At 38.3% G+C, this 20,768-nt stretch overlaps 1 protein-coding gene across 4 annotated transcripts in view; it reads right to left on the bottom strand.

The window, feature by feature from the left end:
- Nucleotides 1-774: 774 nt before the first annotated feature.
- The window catches only part of TNFAIP8 (TNF alpha induced protein 8), a 147,571-nt gene continuing 127,577 nt past the window's right edge, over nt 775-20,768 (bottom strand). For 3 of the 4 annotated variants that reach the window (XM_019517013.1, XM_019517011.1, XM_019517010.1), the window contains one exon: nt 775-4,158. In XM_019517013.1, the coding sequence (XP_019372558.1) occupies nt 3,593-4,158 (566 nt within the window). In that variant the 3' untranslated portion in view covers nt 775-3,592. Of the gene's footprint in view, nt 4,159-6,962; nt 7,301-20,768 lie in introns of those variants that run through there. The other variant, XM_019517012.1, reaches the window with a different exon arrangement.

Raw genomic sequence — 20,768 nt, 5'->3', positions numbered from 1 at the left:
AAAAAAAAAAAAAAAAAAGTGGCTGCTTCTCCAAGTTGGGGATTAAGCTCCAAAGGGTTTTTTAGGGGTAGGAATGGAGAATAACTGGCCATTTCCTCTTCCCTCATTTCCTGGAACTTGTTTTCGGGATGCGAAGGAATCTCTTTGTAAAAGATTTCATTTGGTGGTTTGTTGACAGAGCAACTACAGGAAGTACCCAAGATTGCTGCTGATAATTTGTACATACGTATGTATAGCAGAACCTGAAGATAATTTAATATATTGGTCCTAGGAGACACCAGTGACAAGGAGAAAACTGTTCACTGTTTATCTGATATTGTTTTCCTCTGTGTCTTTACATACACATACAGATATCCAAATGTAATGATGGCTGGTATCATTATATAAAGCCTTATAAAGATTACATAAGCTCACTTAGTAATAGCAGAAAATGTTAGTGACAACCACTCTTTATCTTCTCCTTTTATGCAAGTAAGATGATAATGATTTGGTGGATATTAAAACATTTTACTTAATCTTTATCACTTGCCTCATTTATCACTTGTCAACTTCCACAAAAAGTAATACATTTGGCTTTAAGAAGCACGCCACAAGTTATATCCGTTTTGGTAACATTTTGATTAATAAACCAAAACTGTTAAGTACATTATACATCTGCAACATGCAAGTACAGGACCATCCTTAAAACACCTACAGTAAAAGTAAATTATTTATGAAGATTCTCATTTTTACCATTACAGGGTTTGGGTTCTATTAAAAACTGTAACGTGTTGTAAGTTTCACCACCCTTAGACATTTTATTTAATAAACAATGGACATTATCTTTCTTTCATCAGCAAGTTAAAACATGACAAAAAAAACCAACTTTAACTTTAGTTTCCAAACTGAGATAAGGAAAGAATACAGATTTTGAATAACTCTAGCACTTAATGTGCTGTGAGTAGATATATTTCTGAATGGCTATATTTAAAATGTTTCACAGGGAAAAACACAGCGTCTTGACAAAGCCATTAAGTCAATTTATTTTCAAACTCTGCTCATATAAATAGTTTACATAGTAAAAATAAATGAACTATAAAGTTAGATAGCTCAGTGCATGTACCATTTCACAATCTCTATAAAATTAGACCTTTGGTGATCTGTGATCAAATCGTTTAAACTCATTTTCATGAAAGTCCCTTCTTTATAGTTGTACAAGAATGCTAGTTATTCTGTTGCAGCCTGAAAGAACATGTCAAAGTTGCCGACTAGATGTGATATCTTATAGCTGTCAAACTTCTAGTATTCATCATCAGTTTAGCCTATTTGAAGAAGCAAACATATTGCTAGATAATACTTCAGGATCACGGACTTCTGGACATTTGTTCCCACTATAACAAAAGTATTTTTAAACCTATTTCTGCTCAAGGGAACCCTCAAAATTGAATAACGAGAATGTTTCACTTCCTGACTAAAAGTCTACGCGTAGAAGTTTGCATATCGAATGTATATAGTACGCCTGGCTCTAAAAAAGCATCACATTCTCTTTGCAAGTAGACTTAAAACTAATTTAAAATGATGCCATTTGGAGCAGGAGTGGGTAAAACTAGTAATAGATATAGAGTCTCAAGGGCTACAAATAAACATTGCAGTTGTCCCAAGGTAACCATTTTATTCTGGGACAAAGTGCAATTGTTCAGATATCTGAATCTGTATACGCCAATCCCGGGATGTTTTTTTTCCTGGGACAAATGCTGGCACAACTTGTCCAGGGAACAAATGCAACATCTATTTGTAGCCTAAGTCTGCAAATATTGAACACAGATTTCTAGATGTCACAAGCTCTTCCCATTCTCCTTTCAGTAGAGAGAAAGTTGGAGGGAAAAAAGGCAAAAAAAAGTAACTGCAAAGTTACAAAATAATTACTGTACAACATACTGACCCTGTGGAGTGACCTTATGTTATTGCATCAAACAAAAATGACCTATGCTGGACAAAGTGCAATGTTACAAATATTTGACACTAAGCTTGCATCTGCTGGCAAAGAAGTTCTCCACATGGTTGTAACTTCAACCCTTCATCATTGGCTCTTATATAAAAGAAGCTGGCAGTCTAAATCCACAAATCCACCCCATCCCTCAAAAAAAACCCCACCCATATTTGACAGACTTCTTAAAAAAAAAAATATCAGAGTACAATGATAGAATTAATGTGAAGACTGAATTGTTCTTCCATTCTAGAAAAAACTAGAAATAATAGGGAGCTCATACATGAAAGATTGTTCTGGTCTACCCATTGTCTCGCACTTTTTCTTTCTATAATTTAATATATAACAGAATAAAACATGCACAAAGTCTAGAGTGCAAATCTTCTTTGGTTTACTCATGAAACAAAAGACAAAGCGAACAGCAACATTTTGGCAATTAAATAAACCACAAAGTTCTTCACAGGCTTCCTAAAAAACTCTTCGGGTGTTTGAAATACAATAGCTGTACGTTTTGAAGCACATTACTGTGTTTGGAAAGTCTTTTTTTTCCAGGAGGTGGGGGTAAAGGAGAAGGAGCTAGATACAAATCTTTAACTTAAGCTATTGTATTAAAAATGAAATTTCTCTATTATTTAAATAGCATGTATCCCAACAAAATACCATAAACTCACTCACTTCTGCTTTTACGTTCACTGTACACAAGGCAAATTGTTTTCAAATTTCTTTCTTTTTCAGATGTTTGTTTCCTAAATTCACATTACTATATACAGACTGACTATACACTGACTCTTATGGTTTCAGAAGAGATTGGAGATTTAGTAGCAAGACCCTCCAGGTATTAATTAATTGCATAACTAATTTACTGTATTGTAATTCAGCTTTCAAGTAGAGATTTAGTTTTCAAAATAAAATGATATATAGTACAGGTATTTTCTAGGGACTATGTTTTCCTAGTCAGGCTGTTTTACTGTAATTTACTGTTCCCAAAATGATCAAAGCTTGAAAGGCACCAGAGGTGATCTGTAAGGGTCACTTGCCAGGTTTTCAAATATAATTTTTTTTTTTTTTGTAATCACTAGACTGCAGATTAACAAAACAGTTCAAACTCCACATCACTGTTATGAAAACTGTAAAACTGAATTCTTCATAAAAGCAGCACTAGAAAGCTGTGATCTACACAAATACATAGAGCACATGTGAATATAAAATGAATCAACTATATATTTTATATGTAAATTAAAGAAATTACATGGTGTACCATCACCATACTAGTCTGTTACAAAAAATGGCCTTCTGATGATTTAATATGTTCTCAACACATAGAAACCATAACTTGTATCATATGACAACACATTATTTCATTTTGTTACAAGTCTTTCTCTTCAGTTCTGTTCTTTAACCTTTCTCCATCTGTATTCTTAGGCAAAGCACAATAAAGCAGTATCATTTAAAGTCTTTGTTCTAGACAGACTAGGAATAGCAAAGGCTGGCTCATAATAAGGATTCAATTTGGTAAAAACCTTTTTGAAGCATCTGTCAAGTAACTACTTTTGTGCTTCCCTTATTCCTTCATAAATCATCCACATTCCATCAACTAATAATAACAGTCAACCTTAATGCAAGTACTTATATGTTCCCTTCATCAAGCATTTTATTGACACCATCACAGAGTTTTTGCAAGTGGAGTTTATAAGGTCCGAAAGGATTGTACAAGGCAGCCAAGAATTCACAATCAGAGAAGTGATCGAACACATTGTCGACACGTCCATGTGATTTTGCAGTCAGGTGGCGCTGGATGATTTGATGAAGTAGATCTCTACAGTCATTCAACAGTTTGGACAAAAAATTTCTGTCAAAGGTATAATCCACTTGATGGAAACTGACCACTGTTTTGGCCAGTTGATGAACCTTTTTCTTGAACTTTTCCATCAGTGCTATTTCATCCTGGTTGAACTGGTTATTCCTATAGAGAATTGCTAACTTGATGACTGTTTTAATGAGATTTTTAATGATCTTCTCTGCATCCTTCTTGTTCTGAGTGTATTCCCTTGTGACCCTGTAGAGCTCATCCAAAACATCACTGCTGGTATCATCTATCAAGGTAGTTGCTATTGATTTAGACACCATTTTGCCAAGAATCTTCTTCTGGGCCTGAATGGCCAAGCTTTTGGAATTGAAGACATCTGTGGCCACTAAAAGAAAAACAGAAAACAAATCAGATTACTACAAGCATGTTACCAACAGTTTACAGAAGAATATTTTTCTGCTCATGTCCACTGTTTTGTTTGTTGCAGTTTCCATTAAAAACAATAGAATCAATCACAAATATTTATGTGAAAACTACCATTTCAGTTATTGGTGGTTCATGTGCACCTTGCCTTCTTAGTTGTGGATTTTTACAACAACAACAACAAAAAAAGCTGAAGAGAGAGAGAAACTTTGCCAAAATGGACTGATATAAAATGTCTTGTCATATATTACAAAAGCACTGTTTTCAGAGAGCTTTCATTTAAAACAAATGAAGCTGCTTAAATTTGCTGCGTAGCTCACAACTTTGAACCAGTTTTCAGAATTTTTATGAAAGCTGAAATCAGCCGCTTTGACAGCATCATTTTATTATTTTTAATGGAAGCAACCAAGCAAAAGGAACTGAATAATCAAGCAACCAGGACTAACTATAATTATTATTCAATTAGCACAGAAGAGGTGCGCTATACAGTTAGAAAGAAGGCAATCTCTTATTAAAATATACTTTACAAATTCATTTAATTCAGTTCCACTAGCTATATTTTATTCCCTTGCCAGCACAAGATACTGGTGCTGCAGGTATGTAATCTGATGATGCTCCAGTTATGTTAGCCGTATTTTTTGCCTGACACACCAGTAGACCACAGTGGGGTTGGCTCAGGGTTGGTACAGTACCCCAGAAATCCACTATTTGCATGGAATGCTTCAGTAGTTGCTTATATGGACACAGAAGAGCACAAATCTTCCCAAATGTGACAAATGATTTGTTTATGCCTTCCTGAAATGTGATCCCACATTATAAAAATATTGGGAAACTTTGCTGCAGCTTTGTAAGAATCGCTGTGGAAGTTTTTTGACACCAAACTATTCCTAAAACTGCCATTTGCCTTCTCATTAAGTCAAGCTTAGAGTGGGCAAACGAATGTTAAAACACAACTCTAAAAATCTGCTGGATCAAAATTTGAGTTTTCAACAGCACCCTTTCTTTAGTTTCAGGCAGTCTGAAAGGCAATCTTTCACCTATTTACATTCATTTTGCATATGGAAGGTTTTCTTTACAAACATAAGGGCTGGATTTTTTTTTAAATGAAAGCATAGATTCTACAGATGCCAATGGGTAAGGTCATGCATATGAACAAACAAGTTTCCTACTAGCTGTTTATGTCTGGGCAAGTGAATTCATCAAGTCTTATAGGTATTGCCAGCATATATAAAGGGTGTTTGTTTAAATCGACAGCCGTTAAGCCATAAAACTGTATTTTCCCTTGCACAGCATCTTTGAGGACCTCATCCTAGGATCTGGAGAGCTTCCAAGGAGGTTCACATCTTGAACAACCTTCATCTAACCTCAGACCATTTTCACTTACTTTAAATCTTAGATCATTTGAGTACTTCTTTTTAAATAGCAAGTTCGCACTAGATAAGAATACTGAAATATAAAGGAGCCTATTGTTAACCATTATAGGACTACTAATCAAGATCACAAGACATACATGTTTTTAACCACATGAAGCTAATGATGATAGCTAGCTCATTTGGGAACTGAAAAAAATACTTGTCTCAGAAAGATTTGCATGGTTTAAATTTAATACCAAAACTAATACTATTTGAATAAAATATACTTTAATTCATCAAGTATCAGTAGCCAGTGTTTAGGATTAACAAAGATTTATTTTTATCATGTACACTTCAGCTGCATTTGAGGTTGCATACATTTGTCACTGCACCAGCAAAAAAAATACAGCTCTAACTTTAAAAGTTTCATAAATGCTCCATTATCTCCTTCTCATAACAGCAAGAATGTTGATCGTGCCTCTGTGACATCATTCCATAGAGGCCTATTAGACTACATGTCTCTATCAATGCCTTCCCTCTGACATTACACAAAATTATACAGATTTTTATAGGAGCCACTACTGTTTCAAAGACTACCTTTTCACAATCTCTTTGACAGCAAAAAAATGCAAGCAAAAGATTTTATTTTTATTTTTTAGATTTTTACAATGCTAAAAAGAACAATTACACTCAGGTCCTTTGGGTTATCCCACCGCAATTTAAAGTACATCTCAAACAACATAGTACTGCAATCACAATTATAGAAAAAGACTCAAATTTCCCTCAAACAATTTCCTATTATAACTACCCATGTACCCATGAGCTCTATTAAAACTTCAAAAATATACAGAAATATTTAAAAGTTGTTTTTACTTTTCTAGTACCTTAAGTAGTCAGAAGTCATGACTTAACCATCAACAAAGTAGTTAAACAGAGTTCAACAAGTAACTGATAGTATTAGCAAAATGAAATTCCTCACTTGCATAGCCATATCAGGCTCTTAAAAGCAATCAGGCTCTAAACAATCCTTAACAGCAACCCTAAAAAATATTCAAGTCTTGCAGCTGTGATGCATACACCATACCTACCTTAGTATTATTAAAGTCCAAGTCAACTCTCCTTTTTCTGTTATTGCATATGTTTTGATCTGTTCGTCAGAGCAACAGCTTTACATCCCAGCTTTACAAGAAGTTCAAAAAAGACATTCTAAAATCCAAATGGACTTTAATTGTAAACATTTCTTTTTACCTTCTCTTTCTTTCTATCTCTACCAGAAAAAAATCAATTTTGCAAGCAGTTACTTAAAGAGAGCTAAGTTTAAGCACTCAGTTTTAAGGGCTCCTTGAACAGGAGTCCATCTTCAAAGTAAACATACAAAGCTTTGCTTGGAAAAAAAAGTTAAAAGTATACTTACTCTTCCTTCATCAACGAGCAGGACTACAGTTGTTAATGTAGTGATGCCAATCAAGTTTCATGTAGAGAGACAAAGTACATAAGGCAAAGACTAGCCTGCGTACCTTGTATGTTAAACCGAATCTAATACACACTATATCATAGTAACTTGCTACACTTCCTAAACTGACAGACTGATACAGATTTAAAGGTTTTTTTCCTTCTGATACTACAGAAGTAGAGTATTTTTTGCAAAAGCAATATCTCTCAGGTGCCTCTCTCTTCAACCCCAGTCACTCCATTTCACTTGGCATGTTCAAGTGCAAAAACTGCACTGCAGTAGTTTCACTTCCTTGAAAGAAAAAACTTAAAGGAAATTGCATTGCTGAGCAAGCAGTGTAACCCAAATAACCGTTATTGGAAACTGACAACTGAAATGATGAACAGAAATAGAGAAAGAAGGTAAAAGCAACTCAAAGGGGCACACAAATTGTTAGGAAGACATTCATCACCATAACTAGGAAGCATGTTTTTATTTCTAACATTATGAGAGCCTCTATGACCAACTTACTTCACTATTCAACAGTTTAGAGGATCTTACTGGTCACATGCCCAATTTAAAAGCTTTAACTAATGCCTTAAATACAGTATCTAAATTCACATTTGGGCCCTAATTAAAGAATACTTTTTAATACAGATGTTGAGCCTTTGTACCCACCATTCACTCCAGTAGTCATTTGTGGATAGACAGCACTTCTTGAGAGCCAGAACATATATTTTGGCAGCTTCCAACACAATGCATTAAACTGGCATGTAATCACATAATTCTGTGATGGCTCCAAGTTACAGAAATCTCAGGGACTGAATCCATCCCACCCCATTTTAATCACTTTTGAAACTTTTTTCTTATATTTCCTCCTCCCCTATATTTCTTTTTAGGACTTGGTTTTAAGTTTTATTTCCTGTATGGTACATAATTTAGGTCTAGAATGATCAGTATTTCTGATAAGTGTTCCATTGCCACAGTTAAACTATCTGGAAGAGCTCAGCCTTGAGATCCCTTCATTATAGGAAGGCAGTCAGTATTAAAGATTCTTGGTGAGGAATCCTTTAACTCAATATCTGAAATCACCACGGCTTATATCAGCATTCTGTAATATCTTTTAAATTTACTTGTTTGGTTGGGTTTTTTTGGGGGGTGGGGGGGGAGGTGCCAATTGTTGGGGGCAAATGTCTCCCAGACAAGTTGTGTTTTACATAGATTGCTAGTAAATTTGTTGCTAGATCTGGAACTGGGATGGAAACAGAATGGATTCTACAGCTGGAGTCTACTTTCTTCCTTTGCATGGAAGACACTTCCCCCATCTCCTGCAGCAGAATGCTTATTAGGTAATAAGAACTCTGGTCAAACTAAAAATGAACTTAAAAAAGAATGGATTTTAGAAGTCCAGGTTTGAAAACATCCCAATATGAACACCTCTAAACTCTGCAGATGAAATGTGAAAGCTAGAGTTGAACTTATTTAGCTTGGTCTCTATTTCAAGTCAATGTTTTTTCCCAAAAGGTTGGGTTAATCAACTCTTGTCCGCCTACATAGAATAGATTTGACTGTCAAGCTGTTGACAAGGATGACATCAAACAAACGTTGTCAATCATTAGAAACCCAAAAACATACTAGAATGAAAAAAAAAGAAGATATTTCTTCATTTTAAATTAAAATTCTGAACAAGAACAGGTTATCAGCACCTAAAGACTATTTGTATCACTGTTCATAAATCTAACACTCAAAAAGCAGAATTTTTTCAGGAACAGTAGGCAGAAGAAAAGGATTGGCAAAAGCTAAGTAAGGGCTGGCTGAACATTGCATTTATATGCTGAAAGAATACATCATATCATCATTTTGCAAATGTGGCAACTGATTTCCTGTCTGCCTTCCTGCATGGACAAGTACGTTTGCCGCAGCACTGCTGTGGTGTTAGCAGCTGATGCATAAGATAAGGACCTTAGATTCTTAGTAAGGCTGACTTGTGTAATGAGACACAGGGCCGTACCCTGGAAGAGCAGCTCCTTGAAAACAAGTGGGACTGACAACACCATTCCTTCCAAGTGTTCAAGCATCAGAAGTCAGGTCCTCACAAGATTATGAGAATCTTAAAAAAAATAACACTTGTCAGTTTCTAGAACTTAATTTTTTTTCTTTTTAAGTTTCGAGGGCTCACATTTAAAAAAAAAAAAGAAAACCCATAAAAGATAAAACCTTCCTTAAAAAAAGGAAAACTAAGGTTTGTGTTCACTCACATGACTTTAGCAAGGTAAAGACTACCAAATATCATGAAACATGACAAAGCTGTAAGAACTGTTATTGCTGCAGAAGTAACTTCTGAAATATTGGAATAACATTCAGAACAGGCAACACCACAGTCATAAGTTTCTGGGTATTGGCAAAGCCCCATCGCAAGTATGTGTGTACCGATCATAATGATTAGATGTAACAATTAGAGGTAATACAGCGACTACAAACTCCTCAAGCATAAATAAGGCCTACCAAAGTTTGAAACTGCCACTGTGACTTATAACTTCTTTCTAATCAGATCGTGACTTAATGGATCACATTTTTTAAGACTCTTAATCTTTTTAAGAAAGATGGTGTTTTGATTCTAATCTGCACCAAGTGCTATAAAGCTTATCTTGGTTGGGGGCCTATTTAAATTTCACCCTTTGTAAAAAGACAAATAGTATAAAAAAAATCTCCAAAGGCCAGATAAAGACTTTACTCTTTTAGCAGTGTAAGTGATCAGAAACCTGCCTATACCTGTAACAGAACAGAAGTTTGGCACACACAGACTGGTTTAAAAATGGCAGAACCTGGTCTCAGATTTGCCTCCTCCTTCCCCCCTGCCAAAGGGCGAATGTTTGTTCTGTTCACTACCAAACTAAACTACAACGCATACATAAAAGTGTGTAACGTAGATTGATGCCACCTTGGGCTTTTTGAATGTCTGCACCTAGCCACGTCACAGAGCAGTCTCCACACCCAAGCTGTGGCCCTGAGAACTTTTGCTGCTTCCCATATTTTCAGCTGTTTTTGAAAGGCACCAAGACAAAGAAAAGCCAGCCTATTTCGTTGAACAAGGAACTGATACTACAGAGGACAGGAAATACAATTCACCCTTGTGGGCCATACCCAGCACTGCTACTACAGCTATTGGGCAGAAAAGGGTCTGATTGGCAGCTAAACAGTTTATCTAATAAAAGAGAGAAGAGAGGACCGCATCTTTTATGCATCTGATCCTAGATAGAGGGGGACCAAAGAGCAAAGTATGCCCAGGAGAAGAAAGAAATACAGTAAACGTGTGGACAATAAGAAATGAAGAACAAAGTTAGATAGCAGAACTTCTCAAAATACAGACAACGTATTACAGAAAATAAAAGCCTGCTTTACATACTTTTCTGATGAAACATTTCTGTAGAAACAATCTGTAGTTCCCAAGAGAGGTATGTTTAGTGGCTGCAGGAGACCATACACTGCACACGAAAATTACAGTATTTAAATATAATCTGAATTGAAAGATTTTATGGCCAAAAGGAATGAAATAGTGTGATCATCTAGCTTCACCTTTTGCATAATGCAGGCTGTGGAACTTCCCTCAATTAATTCCTACCTCACATCCAACACGTGTGGTGGAATTACAGCAGTGTTTCTCAGCCTTTCTGGACTTGAGGCACCCTTCCACAGCTTTTCTGAATTAAGCAGCACCTCATTTCAACAATGAATTTATTTATTACAGTCCTTATCTTGTTGCAAGGGTCCCGCTGAAAAGACTCCAAGACCTTGCCAAGAGAGTTGGACCCCGAGCCATTGTGGGCTGAAAACTGGATGCTCCACAACTGACATGTCTTTCACACTACGTTTGTTGTAAGAAAAACGCCGTGAACAACATGCACCTTTCTATGCAGCACTCGTTGACTCACAAAAGACCTTCGACACAGTTAGCAGGAATGGCATCTACAAGATCCTGTCAAAACCTGGCTGTCCACAAAAGGTGCTTTCCCTATTCGAGGAGTTCCATGAGAGAATGAAAGCAACCATCCAGTATGAAAACAAAACATCTTCCGAGGTTAGCACTGATATTAGCATGAAGCAAGGCTGTGTTTTAGTGCCTACCAGCTTTGTCATCTTCTTCTCTATCCTTCTCAGGTATGCTTTTGGAAACTATCAACCTGGCAGACTAACTGAATTGAGGACAGATGGCAGCTTGTTCAACAAAGTCATAGAAAATTAGGGTTGGAAGGGACCTCAGGAGCCCATCTAGTCCAACCCCCCGCTCAAAGCAGGACTATCCCCAGCTAGATCATCCCAGCCAAAGTTTTGTCTAGCAAGGATGGAGCTTCTACCACCTCTCCAGCTAACCTGTTCCAGTGTTTTATTACCCTCCTAGTGAGAAAAAAGTCTTCCTAATATCTAACCTAAACTTCCCTTGCTGCTCCTTGTTTTGTTATTTGCCACCACTGAGAACAGTCTAGCTCCATCCTCCTCTTTTGAACCCACATTCAGGTAGTTGAAGGCTGCTGTTAAATTCCCCTTCAGTCTCGTCTTCTCTAGACCAAATAAATCCAGTTCCGCCAGCGTGTCCTCATGTCATGTCCCCAGCCCCCTCACCATTTTGGCTGCTGTCCACTGGACTCTCTCCAATTTGTCCACATCTTTTCTGTAGTGGGGGGTCCAAAACTGAACACAGAACTCCAGATGTGGCCTTGCCAGTGCTGAATAGAGGGGTATAATCACTTCCATTGACCTACTGGTAATACACCTACCAATGCATCCCAGTATGCCGTTAGCTTTCTTGGCAACAAGAGCACACTGCTGGCTCAGATTCAACTTATTGTCCATTGGAACCCCCAGGTCTTTTTCTGCAAAGCTGCTGCCCAGCCAGTCAGCCCCCAACCTGTATTGGTGCATGGGATTCTTCCATCCTAAGTGCAGGACTTTGCATTTGTCTTTGTTTAACCTCATAAGATTCTTTTTGGCTGAATCCTCCAATTTGTCTAGGTCACTCTGAATCCTAACCGTACCCTTGAGCATATCTACTACTCCCCCCACCTTGTTGTCATCTATAAACTTGCTGAGGGTGCATTCTATGCCATCTTCCAGGTTGCTGATGAAGACATTGAACAAAACCATCCCCAGGACTGACCCCTGGGGCACTCTGCTTGATACCAGCTACCAACTAGATATTTAGCCATTGATTACTACTCTCTGAGCCTGATACTCCAGCCAGTTTTCTATCCACCTGCAGTCCATTCATCCAGCCTATCCTTCCTTAGCTTGCCTGTGATGATACTGTGGGAGACTGCATCAAACACCTTGCTAAAAATCAAGGCACACCACATCCACTGGTCTCCCCACATCCACAGAGCCAGTCATCTCATCATAGAATGCAGTTAGGTTGGTTAGGCATGACTTGACCCTGGTGAATCCATGCTGACTGTTCCTAATCCCTCCAAGTGCTTAGAAATGAATTCCTTGAGGATAATTTTCCATGATTTTTGCAGGGACTGAGGTAAGGCTGACTGGCCTGTAGTTCCCTGGATCCTCTTTTTTCTCCTTTCTTAAATATGGCCACTATGTTTGCCCTTTTTCAATCATCCGGGACCTCTCCTGATCGCCGTGAGTTTTCAAAGATGCTGGCCATTGGCTCTGCAATCATGTCAGCCAACTCCCTCAATCTCCTTGGGTGCATCCCATCTGGTCCCATGGACTTGTACATGTCCACCTTTTCTAACTAGTCCCTAACCTGTTCTTTCACCACTGACGGCTCCTCACCTCCTCCCCAAACTGTGCTGTCTGGTGCCATAGTGTTGACTGGGAGCTGACCTTGCCTATGAAGACTGAGGCAAAGGCGGCATTGAGCACTTCAGCCTCTTCTGCATCCTCTGTCACAAGGTTGCCTCCCCCATTCAGTAAGGGACCCACACTTTCCTTGATCCTCCTCTTGCTACCAACATACTTACAGAAACCCTTCTTGTTGCCCTTCACAGCCCTTGCTAGCTGCAACTCCCAGTTGCATGTTGGCTTTCCTGACTTCATCCCTCCATGCCTGAACAATACTCTTATACTCCTCCCTAGTTGTTTGTCCAAGTTTCCACTTATAAGCTTCCTTTTTGTGATTTAATTTACTGATTTAGTTTACATCAGACAATTTCAGAGCAAAAGGCATGTGACCCAGCTCACTATTCAGGATCTGCTTATTGCGGATAATGCTGCATTCATTTCCAACTCACCTGATGAATTGCAAATCATGATTAACAAGTTCTCTGATGCATGCACCAACTTTGGCATGGCAAATCGGTATCAAGAAAACAGTTGTCATATTGCAGGGCACCAACAACCCACCTAAAATCTACATCAATAATAAAGCTCTGGGCAGCATAGATCACTTCTGCTATCTCTGTTCAACTCTTACCAGCTCACTTCGTCTTGATAGAGAACTTGGTGCAAGAACTGGCAAAGCCTCCATCACCTTTGGCAAACTTGCCTCACATGTCAAGAACAACAAGCTGCTAACCCTCAACACAAAGCTGTCCATCTATCGGGCTTGTGTCCTCAGTACCCTCCTTTATGGCTGTGAAAACTGGGTCCCATACTCCAAGCAGGAGTGGAGACTGAACAGCATCCACCTTTGCCATCTTAAAAAATCCCTGAAGTCACTTGGGACCAATTGATCACCAATGAGATCCTTGAGAGGACCAGCTTACAGCCTATGCAGACTAAGCTGGACGCTCACAAGCTTTGCTAGGTGGGACATGTGGAGTGCATGCTCAAGGTCATCTGTTAAAGGCTGGGCTTTATGGCCAACTCAAGAACTGCCCACAACTCAGGAGAAGGCCAAAGCTCCGATACAGCAACAAGGTCTCAAGAAATTCAGCATTCCCACTGACAACTGAGAGAACTTTGCCCACAACTACTCAGTCTGAAGCAGCTGGGTCAAAGCTGGTGCAGTCGCTGTGGAGAACCATCACACAGCCTGAGCTGAGGCCTGCAGGCGAGCCAAGAAGCAGAGTGTGAATCAACCTCCATCTCACGAGCAGACCTATAGTCACTGTTGAAAAGCTTGTCGCTTGTGCACTGGGCTCTTCTCCAACACCACTGCCAAGTACCACTGACTGACTGACTTTGTCATGTTTTCTTTCATCTGTCAAGATGATGGATAGCTATATGTAACTGCACAAGGGCCAGGCAATGGGAGCGGAGGGAGCAACCAGCCAGTGAGAGCCTGAGCCTGCCCTTATCTGTTCATCCCCTCTCACTGCCTAGGGTACCCTTCAAAAGACCCCATGGCACCCTAGGATACCCCAATAGCCTGGTTGAGAATCAATGAATTACAGCATCTCTTTAAAAAATACATCCAATTCTGCTGTAAAAATATTCAGAAATGGGACATCCCCAGCAAACTTTCTTTAAACAAGCTTGCTTACTTCCCATCACAAACTCTTAGGAAGGGGCAGTGGCAGGAATCTCTTCTTTTCCCAAAAGGCGATAGGCCCTTGTAAGAATGGATTCAAGTGAAGTGTAATTTACTAAAATGAGATGGGCAGGGGATAGGTGGAGAGAAAGTCATCAGAACTGCAGTGAGGGTAATATAGTCCTCCTCACCTCCTGCCCCCCCTTTCCAAGACTGCATAGAAAAAGTGCAGTGAGCAATACAGGGGTGTTCTCCAATTCACAGCTTGAATTCAGAAGTCCAAGATCTGCCAGCAGCTAAGGCAAGCCATTTCCTAGGTGGAACAAGCAAGTCTGAACAAAACCTAGGAAGAGTCAGTTGCTCCACTATATTATCCCAAAAAGAAGTGTGTGGAGAAGAGTATACAATGGGGACAGCAGTAAAGGATGCTATTCTCAATTTAAAAAAAGGGATGCCATTCCTTCTGTAAAATTTTCGTGGTCTTTGAAAAAAGGCCATGCCAACAAGTTATTCTAGTTTTACATGCCTGTGCTTTCCACATTCATCCCTTGTATCATACGGTACATGCTATAGCTAGTTAAGAGATACAAAAAGCCTTCTTAAAAATATGCCCATTTCTTCTAGAGGCATGGTTCCTTCAAACATAATGCAACCTTGACAAAAAAAATAGGTTGCAACAATTGTAATGTTTCCCCTCTGCCTATGACTATTGATGCTGCAGACCCACATTAGAAAAATGTTTTGTGGACAATCACACAGAATATATAGGGTGCCTAACTTAACCTGGAATTTCACTCCTTAGCCACCATTTGTTTCCCTAACATGAATGCAGCAGCAGATGCTGCAGTATTAATATGGATTCCCATACATTTCAGATGTTTGCCATTCCATTATCTTTCATTTGGAATGAAAGATATCTTTCCATTATCTTCCATTCCTTCATCTGGGCAGCTGACAGGTTCTTCTCTTCCCTAGATCCATGTACACAGATATGTGTTTACCAGAAGCCCACACAAGTGTCAGTCATGCTAGTGCGAGAGAAAAAATGTTCTGTTGGAAATGTATGCATCTTTGTTTATTTCTACAAAACAAACACTGCCTAGATGTTCATCATTTATCCAGTCTCAAACCCATACCTAGTAAACAACAGCACAACAATAGGAACCCTGCAAAAAGCAAGCAGCAAGTAAGACAGTATTTACTCCAAGTACACCTTTCCTATTACAGTCAAATAGGTTATCAAATAACTGCTGAATGACTTCTTTTGAAGGTGGTGATACTTTATGTATATTAATAGTGTTCACCATGGAACATCATGGGCAAAACAGAAAACTAGGTAAGGGTACAGGAGACAGAAAAGATTATATGAGGGAAGCTTGAGCAAAAATGCAGGGAGCAAGGGAAACTAAGACTAGGGCAGGGACGGAGGCACAGTTATGAAGAGCCTCAAATGTGAGGAGAAATGTGAACCAAAGAAAAAGGGCAGAGGCCATGCAAAAGCTAAATATTATGGGACAGAAGGACCATGGAGAAAGAAGAAAAAGCAAATGCTTGCTGTAATTTGAATTGCTTGGTGACAGCAGATACAAAAGTGAGAGTAAAGCATAACACAGAGAAGGTATGGTTGCAAGAACAGATTAATAGCTCAGCAGTCAAAACATAGAAGAGACATTTGAAGATGACGTCAAGAAAGGGGCAGCAGGATATGCCAAAATGTCTGTGAGGACAGCAGGCAAAGAGTAAAAAATGACATCAAAATGACTAGAAAATAGATACAATTAAAAAAAACTGCTCTTAAAGCAACTTTGAAGACATCTAACTTTTGTCTCCAGTTCTATTTCAAGCTCTATTCATTTGCCCATGGCAATCTGTACACCTACATATTTCTATCAGTCTCACTTCTTTAATTCCTCCTTCAGGAAAAAAAAAACCCTGAAAAAGTCTTCACTTAATCCATAAAGGGTTCAAGCTGCTGTATGCCATGCCCTTTTCAGAGAGAGAGAGAGAGAGAGAGAGAGAGAGAGAGAGAGAGAGAGAGGAGAGAGAGTGTGTGTGCGCGTGTGCGGGCTTCTTGGCATTGCTACTGTTCAACCTCCCAATCATGCAATCATTGTCTGCAAGTATTTCCTCTCTCCTATTCCCTCGCTCCCTGCTGTCAATACAAAACATGTCTGGCAAAATCCTCCTACCCAAATACACTCATTTTGTTACTCCTTGCACAACTTTTGCATGGGCTCTTTTTTCCCCTCTGGCTTAATTCTGTGGCCCTTCTGATTTGAAAACAATCAAGATAGCTGTTAAATTGTCCAAAAATGTTTTTTTTTTTTGTTTTTGTTTTGTTTTTTTACATAAAACACTGGCTTTAAAAAGAAAACAACTCTGAAAATGTTTGGGTTAAAAAATTTCCCAATTAAATTGCATTCTCAGTCCTAACCCTCCTATTAACATTAAAAAAATGCCACTGATTATTGCTGTTGTCTGAAAAAACAAAACAAAAAGGACTTCAGGATTGGACTCTGCTCTTATTTATGCTAGCATAATTCTGTGTGGATTTACTGGATATACCAAAACAGGTATGAGGGGAAAGTAAGCCCAAAATATTTTTAGTGATTTGTTTATCTGTGAAATTAGATCTTATTGTTAAATAGCTTTTGTACAACTCTAGTTTCCCTTTATGTCAAGAAGCAGTTTTATTTGGTTCCAGAATCATAATAATAAATGACATAGTAATAAGAGTAAAATATCCCACTTTTAACCTTTGCACACACATTTACCGCCTAAAAATTGCATTCATACCCTGGGTAAGCACTCTTATTTTATTGCTAAAGAAACCGAGTCATTTGCTGTGCATGTTTAAGTGAATGTTGAGTGCTACAGAGATCACAGGCCTAGCCACTTTACTTTTCATTGGTATACCATATTTATGATCAAGCATGAAGCAGGGATTTGGCCAAAGAAGGCTGCTTCAATCTGAGATTATGAGGGCTGTGGTGGGAAAGGAGACATGGGAAGAAATCACTTTACTATGGAAAAGGTCAAGCCCTCCTCCACCAATGACAATACACCTTACCAATATAAATTTCAAACAAGTCAAATGACATTTTTGCAGTGTCTTAAAAAAAAAAAAAAAAAAAGCAGCTTGCCATTTCTTTGTGAAAGATAGTACTGCTATCCTCTTTCCCCACTACTATCCTCTTTCCCCATAACATTTCGTTAATTTATGCCTTGTCACTGATCATGATGTTGTTTATTACAAACACAAATTTAGTTTAAACCTAGTATCAAGAGATTTAGAACACCTTTACAGTATCACTGTGTCATTCTGAAGGATTTGAAACTTAATAGGCATCAATCTTGTCAACTGAGAGCCAAACAAAAAATTCATAATGAATAATTTATTGAAAATGGGTCAGCTATTTCTGCTTACAAGCTGTCCGGGATCAGTACTGGTTTCTAAAATTATTTAGTTCTTGATTTTTTTTACTAATATTTTTCTGAAATAAAATCTTGGTCTACATCTTCCTGCAAGCATTTAAAATTTAAATGCGTTTTTAATGGATACATCTGTAACAGTAGCTTTCCCTCCTTGACTAGGTGAAAAATCTTAAAATCCAGTTACCAGTCCCAATAGTCGGTTACTTATTCATTACTTTTTTCCTAACAACCTTCAATATTCAGTTGAGTTGATGTTTCTCAAGCCAATTAATCTGTTTGCTGGAATAGTATGAAGTGACCACAATGGGGACACACAATTGACATGAATATTTAAATTAAGACATTTATTCAGTTCAACAGTCAATCAGGAAGACATATCATAGGGCAGGGTTTCCTAGTTGTTAGGGTTGAAAGAGACCTCAACAGATCATCGAGTCCGACCTGTTGTTGTTTATTCTATTTTGTTTATTTAACTGTTTGATATAGTGAAGTGTAACCAGTTTAGGATTAAGAACTAGGGACTAGATTTGGTAACCATCTATTAGTCACCTGGATGTTTTTGAAATCCCACTAGAGATCTGCATCTTTAAGCACCTTTTTATTTTAGATACCTTTAACAAACACTTCCAACCACAAGTCTCAATTGCCATTTCATTCATTTGAGGAGTCACTTTCTGACTCACTGCAACATGCCCACATTTTGTGAACTGCTAGCAAGTTCAACTGTACTGCCAAATAAGCTCCAATTTTTCTATGGTATGAAAGTGAGCATACTTTCCCCCTTAACTGTAACTAATGGTTCTGTCAAAGAGACCTGGCCGTTCTAAAAATACTGTGGTGCATACAACAAGACACTGATTGTAAACCAGGGGCAAAAAGTAACCCCAAGACTCATTTACCCACACAACTTTTTCACCACTCTTCCCCAGCTTCAAGCTGTGAATCTAAGTTCTATTGGGCCTTAGACTCTCTGACATCCAGAAAAGGGTTAATCATAGTGTTTTTAATTTGGCAGTACTAGTGGCAGCATGAAGACCTTCACATTCCTGGTAAGCCAGTCAAACTCCAGAAACTAATCAACCCCACCCCATACTTGGCAGGGAGTCATTCTATGGAAAATAGTGTCCAACACAGGATATATGTCCAAGTGAATACACTTGACAGAACTGCCCGTTTCTTTTTCCCCCACCCAGAATGCACGTTATAATACTGTATCTAGCTAACTTTAACTTTAAGAGGTGGTGCCTGTGTTTATTTGACTACATTGATGTTAACAGGAACCAAGCTGCTAGCAGGCCGGTTTGTATCAGTAATCACTATGTTGTGTTCAACAACACCATTAAGATACACCCACAACAAAAGACGCAAACTGCAGAGCCCTGCACACACACAACTCCTAAAGAACTTATTAAAATGTTGCCAACATGCACAGGCAAAAGGAGAAATGGAGCATCTAAAGTTATTAAAATATTTGATTATAATACAACTTGGTATCAGGTATCTGTTGAATGGATACAGTTAATCTAAAACTTCACTTCTATTTTTATAATGGAAAACAGTTAGTCATAGCAAGCTCTGACATTTCCTATGCAACCGCATGTGGCAACAAGTGCTATTGTTTTGTAGATAAATGGCTTTGTAATATGCTTAGTCTCAGATCAGTCATTCATAAAACAGCAAATGTGAACAAATGAGCAATGTATCTTGGGACAAGCAACTAGACTTTAGATCTTTATGACTTAGGCTTGAATATATTTATCCTCCCACTTCCTCCAATGGGACTGATATATGGTAAGAGAAGAAAGGAACCTGCTTCATAAAGACAAGCATGCAAAACTAACCAAATTTTCTAAGGCATGCTGTTTACTAAAGCCAGCACCTGCCCTTTTTAAAAAAAAAAAAAAAAAAAAGTTTACACATAGACTAAGAAGTCACTCTGAGATGAAACTTGATATGTGCTCGTTGCTACAATGGATTATGAAGGCTCTGGCTATTATATAATTAGAAAAGGAAGGAAAAAAATAAAACAATTGCCACTGCCCAAAGGCAGATTTGACATAACAGTATTTACCCAATAATAAAACGACCCTAAGCCTTTATATAAGAATCCTATAAGAGTGCTAGAATCCTAATCTCATATTCTACCTACACTTACCTACACTGCCCCAGTCTCTACCTCATAGAAATGTCATGAATCAGGAGAAGCTATTAGCATTGCCAATTTTTACACTTGGAAATTAACAAACTGAGGAAGGAAAGGTTCTTTGGGTAGATGTGATATCTTTTATTAGACCAACTAAATAGTTGAAAAAAAGTTCTTTGCAAGCTTTCAGGCACAAACACGCATTTTCAGGCACTGGGAGACTGCAGCTGTTATGAGTACTCCAGGGTAGAAAAGAGGCTAAAGTAAACAAGAAGTCATGAAGATGCAAATGACTGCAAGTTTGGAAGACTAAGGATAGAGATAGGAAGGAAGGGGGTGAAGATGGGGAAAAGAGTGAAGAAATGCTAGTGGTCAGCTGAAGACAGTTTACCTGGTGTGCTAGATGTCAGGCAGGTTGTAATGTTTCATAAATCCAATGTCTAAATTAAGTCCATGGTTTTTGCATCCCGTAGATTTATGAAGTGAAGCTCATAGGCTTGTCTACAAAAGGTGTTTTGCATGTTCCCTTTGAGGATTAGAACTGAGAGATCAAAAAGAGAGTGATTGTCTTGTGAGAATTGTGCACCCACAGGTAACTGGCTATATTTTTGTCTTTGATGGATTTTTGGTGTGCATTCATTCTGGTATGCAATTGATGTTTGGTTTTTCCTACATATTTTCTATCAGGGCATTTGGTGCACTGGGTAAGATATTTTACATTTCTGAAGCTGCAGGTGTAAGATCCAGGAATAACGATGGTTCTGTTGTGGTGTGTTATTGTGGGATT

The sequence above is a fragment of the Gavialis gangeticus genome, unplaced genomic scaffold (genome assembly GCF_001723915.1).
Source record: "Gavialis gangeticus isolate Ggan-Ray unplaced genomic scaffold, GavGan_comp1, whole genome shotgun sequence".
Taxonomy (NCBI): domain Eukaryota; kingdom Metazoa; phylum Chordata; order Crocodylia; family Gavialidae; genus Gavialis; species Gavialis gangeticus.
The sequence above is the reverse complement of the archived record's forward strand: the minus strand, read 5'-3'. Positions and strand labels throughout refer to the sequence as shown.